The sequence below is a fragment of the Gopherus evgoodei genome, chromosome 1 (genome assembly GCF_007399415.2).
Source record: "Gopherus evgoodei ecotype Sinaloan lineage chromosome 1, rGopEvg1_v1.p, whole genome shotgun sequence".
Lineage (NCBI taxonomy): Eukaryota > Metazoa > Chordata > Testudines > Testudinidae > Gopherus > Gopherus evgoodei.
In genome coordinates, this window is record NC_044322.1 from 253,855,294 (window position 1) to 253,868,766 (window position 13,473).

Below are 13,473 nucleotides of genomic sequence, written 5' to 3' on the forward strand. Positions count from 1 at the left end.
CCTGTTGTCACTAATGAGCGGGGGCCTGTGTCCTATCCCCAGCTGGACAATCCCCTCATCTGGACAATGGCTGGGATTCAAGCTTCCGCACTCTGGACAGTAACCATTGGGGTTTTGGGTTCACTCCCCAGCTATGGTGGAGTATCAGGACAGCAACCAGAGAACCTAAGTTCACTACTTTCAGGGCAAAGCCCCTGCACTGTAGACTGGGGACCTGAGTTCAGTCCCCAGGAGGTTGCACCCTGGAACATAAATGAGTTACAACTAGGGATGAATCTAGCTCAATACCTTTTATACCTTCTTATTGTCATCAATGGAGAAAGCCATGTGAGATGAAAGGATTTAGTCCCATTAGCCACTTACATGTTAAAGAGGTTCAGCCCAATGCGGTAGAGCCGCTTCCTCATGGTGTCTGTGGAAAGCGTGGGAGATTTGCAGCTGGCTGGATTCTCACAGTGGTACCGTGGGAGGCTCAGAATCATGGCCTGCAGCGCTTCCTTAGAAGATACCTCAGATGCCGACTTGGCTGACGTGGAGGTACTGCTGCTGCTCAGCTGCTCTGAGTTGTCTGCATTTTCAGATTCAGAGCCCTTGCCCTGCCCAGTCTCATTGCTTGAGTCAAACTGGAGTTTCTGCACCACCATTTGTCCTTGCTCCATCCCGCGTCCCCCTAAACCGTTGGTGTTAACGTTCACCTCGGTGAAGGTGTGACTGTTCTGGAGGACCCTGGAGTCCGGCAGCCCTTCCAGGGCAGCCTGGGCCTTTTTGTCTTCCTTTTCCCCATCCCCTGGGCTTTCTTCAATTCTGGCAGCTTGAGAGAGCCCAGTCTGGGCACTGCTGCCAAGACAGTTAGCCATAGACACCGAGGTAGAAGATGAGACTGAGATATTCTTGTTGTCAATCTGGACTGTGACATCCCGGAAGGCCATCATGAGGGTGCTGCTGCTCTTGGGCAAAGTATCTGGCAGCAGTCCCTCCTCCTTCTCTTGCTCCTTCAGTTCAGTTTCCAAGTCCTGGTTTGGCTGCATTGAGCTGGCGCTGAAGGTTTCTCTGATCTGGTATGAGCTGCCATCTTGAAGGGAACACATGGTCTTCAGGCTCCATGTACTGAGGGCGTCATCAATAGATTTGGCCAGGGACTGAACCTGCTCCGTGAAAGAGTCCTCCAGTTCAGTTAGGGCCCCACTGATGGTGACTGGCAAAGATGGAGACCTCACCAAGGGGATGCCCACAAAGTTGTACCCTTCCATCAGGGCTTTATCAGCAGAGAAACTTTCAGAGTTCTGGACCCGGACTTTTCTTAATGAGATTCGGCGGGGCATGCGGCTCTCCAGCAGGGAGTTCCGGATCTTCTCAAAGTTTTTGCTGAGTTGGTACTGGCGGAAGGCAGTCTGGATGGTGCAGGCTGCCCTGCGAGAGACCAGGTGCCCTCCGTATTTGTGCTCTAGCATTTCGATCTGAAACACACACACAAACAAGATTTTTAATTGACTTTTGAAAACTGTCCATGACCCCAATTTATACACTGATTAGTTAGCAGTGACGTACTCCTGCATTGCGACCCTCCCAAATCTCCATTAACACTTCTACATCCCTCAGCTACCTCAGCAAAGTGCCTCTAGAGAAAGGGGAAATCACCAAGAAGAAGAAAAACACTAAGGAATTTTAACTGTTAAACTAGGGCTTGGATTAAAAAACTATGGACCCAATCCTGTGAACGAGTGTCCTCAACTTCCATGGAAGTCAGTGGACGTTGAGGTTGCTCAGTATGTGACAGAAGTGCTCCACATTTCTCTGGGTCACACCCCTCTCCACTCTTTTGCCCAGTGCACTTTGTGTTTTTTAGGTACCAACCAACCAAACGAAAACAACTCAGGGAGAAAAAGAAAACTGGTCTAAAAGATGAGAAACTTTCTTTTTAAAGGATAAGAAAAGTTATTAAGAATAAATGCCAGCAGACTCTAGACTATGCAATACCTCCTGAGCTGCTAATATCTCTCTTTCTCTCTCTCTCACACACACACACAGTTAGATGGACACACATACACACATACACACACAGCTAGGACGGACACACACACACAGAGCGAGAGCTAGGAGACATAGGACACAAGCACACACACATACAGAGCTAGGAGACATGACAACTTTAGAGCAAACTAGCCATGAGGCCTACCCTGGGCACTTGATTATGGTTGCTTCTGTCCCAGTCTGGCCAGTTGCTCACATGAACCCACATGCTGTTTCCTTTTCCCAGTCCTTCATTTTTGCTCTGCAAGTGAAGCCCAAGACATGTGCCAGAGGAGGATGCTGTCTGTCTGCTTCATACATCGCCCCAGCCTCAGTCCTGGTGAGTGATCAGTAGAGGACAATGGGGGGTGGGGATGAAGATGAGGGATGATGATGCTGAGGGAAGCAGAAAGGACAAACCCTAATTATCCCCATTGAGATGTGACTAAAATGCTGAGCCTGACAGGTCCCTCCCGTGTCTGATAAAGGACTTTATTCTGCACAGCGCATGTACAGAGTGGGGGGGTGAGAGAGAGTGAGAATGTCCGGCAGAAATGAGGCACAGGACAGGGAGCATAGGCAGGCTCAATCCTGCATGAAAAAGTGAACTGTTGCATGACCACCAAGTTATTTCTGCTTATTGACAGGATCAAGGGTAAAAAGGGGAGCACATGGTTAATTGCCTTATGTACAGAGGACAGGCCCATTCTCAGACACGCCGTGTCCGCCTGCATTGCACGCCTTTCTGGTCCCACGGTTTCAAGAGTGGGTGTGCAAAGACCTTGAGGTTTATTACATGCTCACTGTGGACAGGACCAGATTCAAGCATAGGCAGACTATGGCGGTTTCTAGGATCCCAGCTCCTGGAGTCACGTGATTGCATCAGAATCTCAGCTTTCTTTTCTTTTCGGTAGGTTTCTGGACCTCAGAGCTGCAAAGCTAACCTTCAGAAAGTGAACTGAGTACCTGCCTGCGTCTGCAGAGAGCCTGGAACAATAGCTTTAAGAATTGTTCCATGCGTCTCAGTAAGCTATTAACTACAAGATCTGCCACTGTGGGAGTGAGAGAGGCTTTTGCAGATGCCACCTCAAGAGATGACTGTGTGGGCAAGTGAAGAATGCTACGGGCCCAGTCCTCCACCCCTACAGATACACCCCAGCTGCTGGTTTAAGTACTAAGGTACCGACTACTGCCACCCCTCACCTCTCTAGGCGGGAGAAAGCACGCGGTCCCTACTGGACTCCAGGGTAGGGCCCTGCTGCTGCTCCTGGACAGGAGAAGAGAGCCTGTGCCACTCCAAATGGGAGGTGGGGCCATAGTGCAGGGGCAGAGCCTGTATTGTAGTGTGCCTGGGGCCCTGGATTGTCTTACGCAGCCCGTAATGCAGAGAACGACACCTAATGCCCACCCACAGCGCCAGATTCTCCATTGCCTTGGACAATCATTTATACCAGTGCAATGTGGGTGCCAAATCCTGCCAGATCAGAATGGGAACCATTTGCACTTGCTTAGCACGGGCCCCAGCTGAAGTGCAGTGGCAGGTCTAGCCCTGAGCCCTTGCTCAGACTTGTCCCGGAACACATCAGCTTTGCACATCCTGCTGCTCGCCAGGTAAGTACGCACCTGCCGAATCAAGGTCAAAGTGCCTTCAGACCATTTATCCCTACAAAGAAATTGTGGAGCTAGCTGTACTGACAATAGAATTTGTCAATGGTCTTAGCAGAGGAACTAGGCCTCTGTTTGCCCCTGGGGTATTTTGGGCTGGCCCTGGGGTGCAGGGGAAAGCAGATGGTTGGGCGCAAGTAGGAGATGCTCTCCAAGACTTATCACACCCTGAGCTTGCCCCCCACCCCCACCCAACTTACATTTCAGCATACAATCAGGACTTTCCCTTTCCACATCTTTAAAGCATGGGAAGGGGTGCAGAACAGTCTCCTCATACAGCCCCCCCTCACCTCCGTGAGCAATTAGGACCTATCCCTTCCCCACCTTCCTTTGTAAGCAAGGCTCATTTAAATATATGCCCATTAAACCCTAACTTGTGCAGGCACAACCCAACCAGCTGTGACTGGGAACTGACAGAGTCCTGGGTACCATAGCCTGGCATATCAACAAGGAGGCTAGTCCTATTGGAAGGGAGGGGTGTGGGGAAGCAGCCATTTGAAAGAAGGGATAATAATAAGGTACAAAACCCAGCAGGACCAGGGGAAGCAGCAGCCTGGTAGTTTTCCAAAGAGGTGACAGCCATTTAGGAAGCGTAAATCTCATATGCTCCATTCTTATTAGAGGCCAGGATGAGATGTAATTGCTGATCTGAAATAAAAGGCAGATTCCTCCAAAGCAGAGGCCAGTTTCTGAATAGCAGAGTTTGATGGCATTGGTTCTCAGTGGGAGAGGCGGGAGCTGTCTAAGAGTTCAAAAGAATTGGCCAAAGCCATTGGCACCCCTCTTACTGCAATGCCTGGCACTCTATAAACCCCTACAAGCTATTAGGGAAATTAACAGCAGAGGGTATTCCCAATCTACGCTGCTTCCTAAAGGCCCTGCTAAGAGCTCTCAAACACAGGCCAAGCTATCTAAATACTGAGCACTTTGACAGAACTTTCTACCCAAAGAGCTTTACAAGGGAGGATCAGTATCATGAGCCCCATTTTGCAGATGGGGAAATTGAGACAGTCATAGGAGTTATGTAGCAAAGCCAGGAATATACCCCAGGTCTCCTGACTCCCAGTTCTGCACTCTGCCCACTGGGCCATGCTGCCACTCCACTTCAATAGGACTAAATCTCTTTCTCGCTCTCTCCCTTTCAGGAGCATGCAGCTCAGTGATTTCCTGAAGTCTACGGTATTCACATTTGCCACTGGACCGATTTAATGATTTGACACAGCCACTGGCCCATTCCCCTCCTCTAGCAAGGGCAAAGGGCATCCATTAGCACTCCACGGCAGCAGGACCTTATGGAGATGTATGTCTGGCTTGTTGCAGGAACCTTCTCTTTCCACTTGGGAGGTGAGAAAGGGCAGACATGATTGGCCTTCTCTCACTTCTTGTAAGCCCCGTGAATCACAAGTAATTGCCTACTTAGAACTATTCTTCTCTGGGGAGTGATCCTGCAGCAAGTGGGCAGGGGGGAGGAATAGCTTGGTGGTTTGAGCATTGACCTGCTAAACCTACAGTTGTGAGTTCAATCTTTGAGAGGGTCATTTAGGGCTCTGGGGCAAAAATCTGTCTGGGGATTGGGCCTGCTTTGAGCAGGGGGTTGGACTAGATGACCTCCTCAGGTCCCTTCCAACCTTGATATTCTATTAAAGGAATTGAAAAGCAGGAGGGAGGAATTAAAAAGAATAATTAGCTTAATACATTTCTGGCCCTCAAGGCAAGCACCCAGTCCTGGCAATTCAGGCCCTGTGGCTAAATCAGAAACAACTGGGAAATCTCCCTAGTTAGGAGGGATTGGCAGAGATGAGAAGCTTTTACAAGCCCAGTACCAGGCAAACCCCAGTGCCCAGCCTGGATGACAATGTATTGGAGATACAATCCCTGTGGCAGCATTGCCTGCAGCATATTCAGGCAAACACAAATACACCACTTCTCCAGAAGCAATGGGCCTGATGCTGATATCACTTATATCAGTTTTCCCCACTGCTGTCCAAGGAGTTACTCCCTATTTACAACAGTGGTAGTGAAAGGAGAATCAGGCCCAGTGACTGCATCTGAACTGCCCAGGACAGGCTAATACGTCTGATGTAAAAAAAAGAAACAAAAGCTGAGAACACCTAAAGTGCCTTTCTTAATGTTCTGCCTGCATCCCCCACTCCCAGACCCTTTTCTACTAAGCACCCACAGCCCCTCACAATGAATGGAGCAACACTGAATTAAGGAGCCCTGTGGTGATGCCACAGGGCATGCTCCATCTCCCATCACCCTGTAAGGCATTAGAGGGGGTGATGTGCTAGTGGAGATGCTGCCCTTCATACTTGGGACAGGCTCCATTTCCCAGCACAGTGCAAAGTCAGCTGATGCCATACCGTGCTTCAGCACCTGAGTTAACTACATCATTGAACGTCACACTGTGGTCTTAAGGGACTTGCTGCTGCCCCCAGTAACCCGACATGCTCCATCTCATGGCACAGAAAGCTGTGCTCTCAGAGGCAGGCAGCCAGCCTTCATCTCTGGTCAACGATCCATCCATCAACACACCAGCATGGTGTTAGGAGGCACTGTGCTGCCGCAGGTGCTCTCCTTCATATCCTGGACATGCACCACCTACTTCTCCAACATGGGGGGTTACACTGCCAGTAGATATTTTCCTTTGTAACATATACGCAATCATCTCCTGAAAGCTAAACAGGGCTTGAGGCACTGTGGGGCGTCCTTCTCCATCATTTTGAAATAAATATTTTTAACAAAACTAAAGTAGAGCTTGAAGGTGCTATGATTAGGTGGATTATTGTGGCAGTGAGAGAAAATCGAACTCTGAGGGCCCAGCTCTGCCACATGTACTTGCACTGAGTAGTACCTTACCAGACAGGAAGTCTCATTTAAATCAGTGGGATGACTCATGGAGTAAGGCACTACTCAGGGTGAGTGAGAGTGGCCAAATCTGGCCTGAATTCATATCTTCCTTATTCCAGGAAAGGCGCCTCCTCCTGGGCAGGTCTAGGGTCCACCAAGGAAAGCCAAAAAGAGAATGAACATGGATACTGCAATCTCCTTCACCATGGGAAAGCTGGCTCTGCCTATGGCAGGCTCAAGGTCCTCAGAAGGTCAGTGCTGAGAGGAACCAGAATTGAATGAACATGGGGATAGACTCTCCCTGTCCCAGATCCTCCAGGGCTGGTTTGGACTATGCTCAAAAAGCAGTGTTTGGGAGCCCATGGTAAAATGGATTTAGAATTAAGAGATCATGGGCCAGATCCTCAACTGGTATAAATCAATGAAGTTTCATGAGTTGAACAGGAATATGCCAATCTATACAAGCAGAGGACCACCGTAAGTATATTCCATGTTTGTTGGTGAAGCTTGTTAGTTATCATCTCTCCTTCCCTTGCCCACTGTGAAACAAGATATCTGACCAGCTAGAATTGTAATACAGCTCTCCATAAACACCCAGAGACCCAAGTCCTTTTTGTTGCTCAGTATTTGGGTGGGTCATGAATTGGACCTTTCTGCTTGGGGGTGCCAGAAGCAGCTTGTGTGAAATGGAAGAAAGAACTCCCTGCAGCAGCTCCTTGGGTGTGAACCTGGTCAGATTCAACTTTCATTTTCTAAACAGCTCCTGGGAGGAGAAGGAGAAAGATCCCTCTGCAACTGCTTCTGAAGCCGAAATAAAGTGCCCATTACAGCTTAAAAATCATCCTTCTACCACTGAGCATAATCCAGGCAGAGTGTGTCACTGACGCTTGTCCAGTCTCCTGGTCTGCAGGGCCTGTGCACGAAGCAGCCTCCAGTAGAGCTGCATTCCACGAAAAGGACAGAAACGTTCCTCTTAGAGTGGGGCTTTTTTAATAGCAAATCTGCTGTGTTTTAATCAGTAGCGACACCATGCATGTGAGGGGCGACATTTCTTCTCACCGGCTATGAGGTGGGACCTCAGCATCCCCTGCTGAGAGGAAGATGCGGAGATCCAGGTAGATGTGACTGGGCTGAACTCTGGAGCTAAGCTAGAGACAGGGGCATAGACAAAAACCTGCTGATTTGTGACAGTTGTCTTCTCTCAGTCTAGTAAGTCTGCCTATCTTGAGTGCATCCATCACCATATTGCTGCTGCTATTAGTGATACACTGACAATGTGCTTGGCGCTTACCGGAACAAATAAAGACAGTCCCTGCCCCAAAGAACTGACAGTCTAAAGGTTCTGTGTGAAGGCAGAACAGAGCTGTGGAAGCTCCTCTGGATAAAAGGTACCCCTTGTTCTCAGAATTCCCCAGGGCGTGCTTCTCCCTCAGAACAATGAGAGACCCTGATCTTCTGGGATGCCTATAGCAGCATGTGCTCGCAACATTTCCTGGGGGGCTCGGCAGCCCTCCACTGCCTGGAAGCCCTCTCTAAAGCTAAAATCAGGTTTGAGTAGCTGGGTCCATTTTGAACTGTGGAAGGGGGAGGGGTGCAGCAGAGCCCAAGGGGTTTAGGTGAGGTGATGTCCTGGCCAGGCCAGAGGAATCTAGATGAGGCCCTCACATGCTCCTTCCTCTATAGTCCCTGCACAATGTAGGGGCTAGGCATGCTCTATGAGGAGAGCACAGTATGGTTACGGAAACTAGGCTAGCACGTTCAGAGAAATGGCCCCCCGTCGTGTGAATGTGGCCCCGCCCGCACCATGCCCCTCTCCCGTAGCCTGAGGAGGAAGCTGCTGTACCTGTTTATTCTTTAGGTCAAGAGAGAGCTCATAATCGGAGGCAGCTGCATGGGAACACGTGGCCGTCCCTTTGCTGCGCTGCACTCTCACTGGGGAACCCGTGTGGTGGAGGCTGGGCTTCTGCACCAGAGGGGAGCACCCCGCTGCCTGCTCCTCCTGCCGCTCTGCATGCTGGGCTTTTAGCATCAGGGTGTCGGACCTGCCTTCCTGGCCACTGTGTCTGCCGGACTCCTTCGGATCCTCTGTTTCACACCCGGATTTCTTGCTGGTGGAACCGCAGGAATCGTCACTGTGAACAAAATGCAACGTTTCGCTTTTTTTATTTGGTTTTTGGATTCTCTACCCTCATTAACTGATCTTCATGTCAAATGTCCAGGGAGCCTGGGCCACAGGGTGGGAGCAGGGAGTGGATCAAGACCATACTTTGACCCAGTAAAAACACTGGCCCCTCCCACCCAGAGAGCCAGTAGGGTGCAACACACACCCCAGCCTAGCCAGAATCAGGTGACTCCCAGCTGCAGCCTGTCTGCCTCTCCAGATCATGCTGGGATATAACCTCAGGGGCTGAGGAGAGTGTCCTGGGAGAAGGATGCATCGCCTCTTTCCTGGATCTTGTCCTAGCTACAAGTGGTTAGCCAACAGACATCACTTATGTGCCTACTGCTTACTAACTGACTAACTGCTATGTTTGGGGTCCCATTTCATTATGGAGACTGGATCCCAAGGATCCAAGGAACTTGCTTTAACTTCCCCCTGGAGTTTTTACAGGCACAAGGAAATGAAACACGGATGGCTGAATCTCATGGAGCAGCCATTGGCTTCACAGCCAGAGCCAGAGCCCATAAAGAGGCAACAAGGCACTCTAGCAGCCCTGGGATCCAGAAACACTAAAATAAACCTCTAGAACAAAACATTAGCAAGTGACCTCCAGGGCTTCCAAAAAGGAAACCATCCTGCCCTGGCCCTCAGAGCAGAATCCTGCACTGACGGTTCCCAGTGGCGAGAGGCTCACCTTACAGCTTCTTCCCTTACAGCTACATCTTCTAGGCAAAGGGATAATAGTATAAAACCAGTGCCCATTAATAGTGCATTCTAAGGCAGCTGAAAGGTGCTGTTGGACAGTATGGGGTCTGTGTGTGTCTGGTCCTCTGGAAATGTTCAGTTGCTAACCTCGCTTGCTAAGTGTTTTCTGAAATCAAACAGAGACTTTCATCCTCAGGGGAACTTTCTGAATGACTGAATCTGATTCTCCTCTTCAGCACTACACCGGTGTCATTCCACTGACCACAATGGAGTTACTCATGATTTACATGAATTTACATTCTGATCTCTGTTGCACTGATGTAAATATGTTGTAACTCCATTGACTGCAATGGAATTATTCTGATTTAATTGCAATCAGAATCTGGTCCTTGAATGCCATTTTCTCAACTCTCAGAGATATGCATATGTACTATATTATATTATTTGACCTGATCCTTGAGTACCTCTGGTATTTGAATCCTCCTGTAGGTCCAGGGTATCTTTAATATCAGACTTGTTATATCGTAACTTCTCTTCCCTTCTGGTGTATATTTTAATAATTTTATCAGCAGCCATGTACAATCCATTTTCTTTTGATCCAGCAGTGTAGCCTAGGGATCATCAGGTAACCATCAGTTTAATTTCCCATTTACTTCAATGGGAGCAGGACCGGGTTCTACAAAGCTCACTTAGCTGTGCAACTAGGCACCAATTCAGCAAGTCACTGAAGCGCTTACCTAAGCGCTTTGCTGAATCAAGGTCAGAGCCTGGGCAATTGACTAGAACACTGACTTCCTGGAGAGCATAGCTGGCCTCTAGGTGCCTGAAAATATTCATGACAGCCCTAATCCTGCAAACATTAAGCATGTGCTGCCCTTTACTACCATGAGCAGCCCCACTGATTTCAACAGGACTATCCATGTAGTAGAGTTAAGAATGTGTGTAAGTGTTTGCAGGATCAGGGCCATTACTTTATGGGGTTATACTTAATCTGTAGTATGTTGCATAAATTTGGTTTACTGGGCACTTTTCAAATGAATGGCTCTCATGGTCTCTGTTTGTCTGGCAGAGTCTGGAATCTGTGTGAGAGCGCAACACACAGAGCTACCGAGATGCCACATTTGGCCGAGCTATTATTTGTTAGGGCGGTAGTTGAGGGAGTAGGACATTATAAATCTTTTTTTAAAGTCAAAATTGTCATGGAGAGGTGCTTGTTTGTATAAATCTAAATTTAAAAAATTAGCTATGTTACAAATGGGCAGAGTTAAGACTGTGCGTGTGACTTGACCTGACTTGGAGTGCTTACCCAAACAACTTGAACGTTGTTGGTCTGGTAATGTAACTTATCTGTATGGAATTTCCTAAAGATGTTTTTTGTTTGTTGGTTGGTTAAAAGACAACGAAGAGAGAGAAACAGAGAGAGCATCACTTTCCAGGCCTTTGCAGCTCTGCTGAAATGCTACTAATTGGCAGCAGTGACTAGACACCAGAAGAACACCCTGTCCTTCCCCCATAGGAGGGCTGGAGGAGAGAGTTTTCTCCTGGAGCTGCACAAGGGCTACAATGAATCAGGTTTGAGGCTCCCACTTGCCAAGCTTAAAAAGGACCTGATCTCAAACTCAATGGAAGGATTCCTGCTAAGCAAGTGAGTGTTGGATCCGACCCAAAGTGTTCAGCATCCCTCTTTAACATCATTATGCTTTCGATACACTTCTCACTGCATAATTAAGGGCCTGTGCCTGCAAAAACTCATGCACATGCTTAACTTGACATATGTGAGAAGCACCATAGTACTACTTACTATGCATCAAGTTAAGCACATGCTACGTCTTTGCAGGATCAAGACCTCACCTAGCCACACCTGCCCATGCAATATTGCCTTTAGTGACACACTTTCTGAGCTCAGTGAAAACTCCCATACAAGATGTACAGTGCATGTGCAGCATGAAATTTTCTAAGGGTCGTAATTTGGTCAAATTAAAACCAAATTTCAATGGAGCACTCAAAGGCATTTCTCAGTGAGAGCTATTTCCATGCTAAATATAAACTTTGAAACCCCCTGCTGTGCTGGCTGTCACGCTGTTCAGAAAATGGTTGCAAACATTCCTTCTACAGTAGGAGTCGTATCTTTTTCTATGTTCCTTTTATAGGGAAAAGGCTGAACTGTGTTTGCTCAGATGTAAAAAACAAACCAACAAACATACTCCACCTTTAGGCAAGAGACCACGGCTGGGGAATTTCAGCTCATTGTGTCAGCTTCAGAGAGGTAGGAGCAATAGAAAATGGGGCTGGAATGGCGCTTGTTATGCAACCTCACCTGCAGCATTTCAGTCGCAGCTGCTCCTGCTACAATGTTCTTTTCTTTCAGTTTGCTCCCATGTAAGAGAATCCCTTGTAAAGTAATTACAGGAGGATGGGGGACTATTCCCAGTCCTTTCTCGGTGGAAACAGATTAAGTCCCCACATGAGAAACCTAACTTCTTACAATTCAAACAGATATTGAAATCAAAAATAAACTAATGCCTTCTATGTTGTTCCTGATCCTTAGCCCCTATCCTGGAGATCTGGCTGGGTACAGATTGGAGTTTCAACCAGAAAGTGTTTGAAGCCTGTGAAAAAGAAGAGTGCTTTCCGGAGAGTTTTAGGGTGCTCTCACCTAAAGACATGCTATCTCAAGATATGATCTTCTATCTTCCTAAGCTAAACAGGGCGTAGGAAGATAGACCTGGGAGACCTCTAGACCTGCTACAGGGGTACAGAGCTCTTGAATGTGCTGTTTCTTGGATGAGACAAAAATACAATTTTTCTAATTGCTTGTAATCATAAAAAATTCCATGTAGCGGCTAAGTGCAAACCCCAGTGCCCTGGCCAAATTCCAACTATGTTAATTATGTTCTGCATCTTGTAATCAGAATTCTTTACTTGCTGTTCTGAAGTGCTGGGTAAAATTGTTATGTACTGTTAATGAGATCTGTATTTTACCCCATGCTATTTCTGCATGATGGGCAGAGGGATTATATGTGGTTTGTACAATCACCTAAGAATACTTTGTAAAGCGCTTTGGGAGCCATTTGATAGATGCATGATCACTTGCATTCAGGTATAAAACGGACTCAACCAATTCAGCTGTTTCGTTATTTCTGGATTCTCCTATGTGACATTTATGATCTAAAAACACTAGCTCTGTTGGTTACTAATAGAATTTAGTTGTTGTAGAGAAGACACCTGCTTAATGTTTCAGGTAGTTCCTGCCTGCTATTATGCTGCTAACCATGTATCCACCGTTGTTGACAGAAGTCAGTTGCTAAAGATGTTCTAAAATTAAGATTGCTGATGAAGTTGATGGATATAGAAAACAGGTCTCTGGTCATTTAGATTAAATACTATTGCTGGTCTAGCATGACGCATGTTGCTAAGCAGGAACCAGTGTTCTAGAATTGAATGTGGGTGTCTGCTTGGAGAGGGGAGGATGGTGCTACAACCTCATTTGGATCTACCCCTTTGATGCACTAATAAACTTTCCTGTCAGTGTGCTGCATAAACAAATGAGGTCTCCAGACTTTAGCTTCTGTATGCGGAGAAATACCTGTGCTTTCCTGGGCATTTCCTTGAAGATTTTCTGAATTTCTGTGAAGGGGAAAAACAGAGGGAGGGCTGGAGGGAGGTGACAGAGGAAAAGCAGGACTGCTCATGTATTTTTTTAAGGCTTCCTTTTCTCTCTTGCTACTAACAGTCTATGAATTGTGAAATGATAACTGCAGGTTAGTGACTCCCAAACTCTTGAAATGGCCATGAGTACCAGACACATCACAGGTGGCTCTTGCCTTTCAGGTTTGTATGAAATTCCCATGCCAGAGTTCTGGAGTGCACTGTGTTGTCTGTGTGCTGGAGCAACCTCCATTTCTGTTTAGTTCTCGGATTGTTAAAATGGCATGCTGCCTCAGGGTCCTCTTGTACTCCACACTGATACTAGAGGCTCAAATAGCCACTGCTGATAGAAATATCTTCTTCCATTTGCAGTTAGGCACAAGACTGTGCCAAATACTGACAGCTACAGACCTGGCCATGGTGATCTATGTTTT

The 13,473-nt window shown here is 47.5% G+C and overlaps 1 protein-coding gene across 6 annotated transcripts in view; it reads right to left on the reverse strand.

Moving 5' to 3' along the window:
* Nucleotides 1-13,473, reverse strand: part of IQSEC3 (IQ motif and Sec7 domain 3) — a 128,925-nt gene that overhangs the window by 32,283 nt on the left and 83,169 nt on the right. For 4 of the 6 annotated variants that reach the window (XM_030543213.1, XM_030543240.1, XM_030543232.1 and 1 more), the window contains exons 3-4: nt 8,369-8,657; nt 364-1,457 (exon numbers count right to left, since the gene is read on the reverse strand). In XM_030543213.1, coding sequence (XP_030399073.1) covers nt 364-1,457; nt 8,369-8,554 — 1,280 coding nt within the window. In that variant the 5' untranslated portion in view covers nt 8,555-8,657. Of the gene's footprint in view, nt 1-363; nt 1,458-2,176; nt 2,228-8,368; nt 8,658-13,473 lie in introns of those variants that run through there. The other 2 variants (XM_030543204.1, XM_030543195.1) reach the window with 2 other exon arrangements.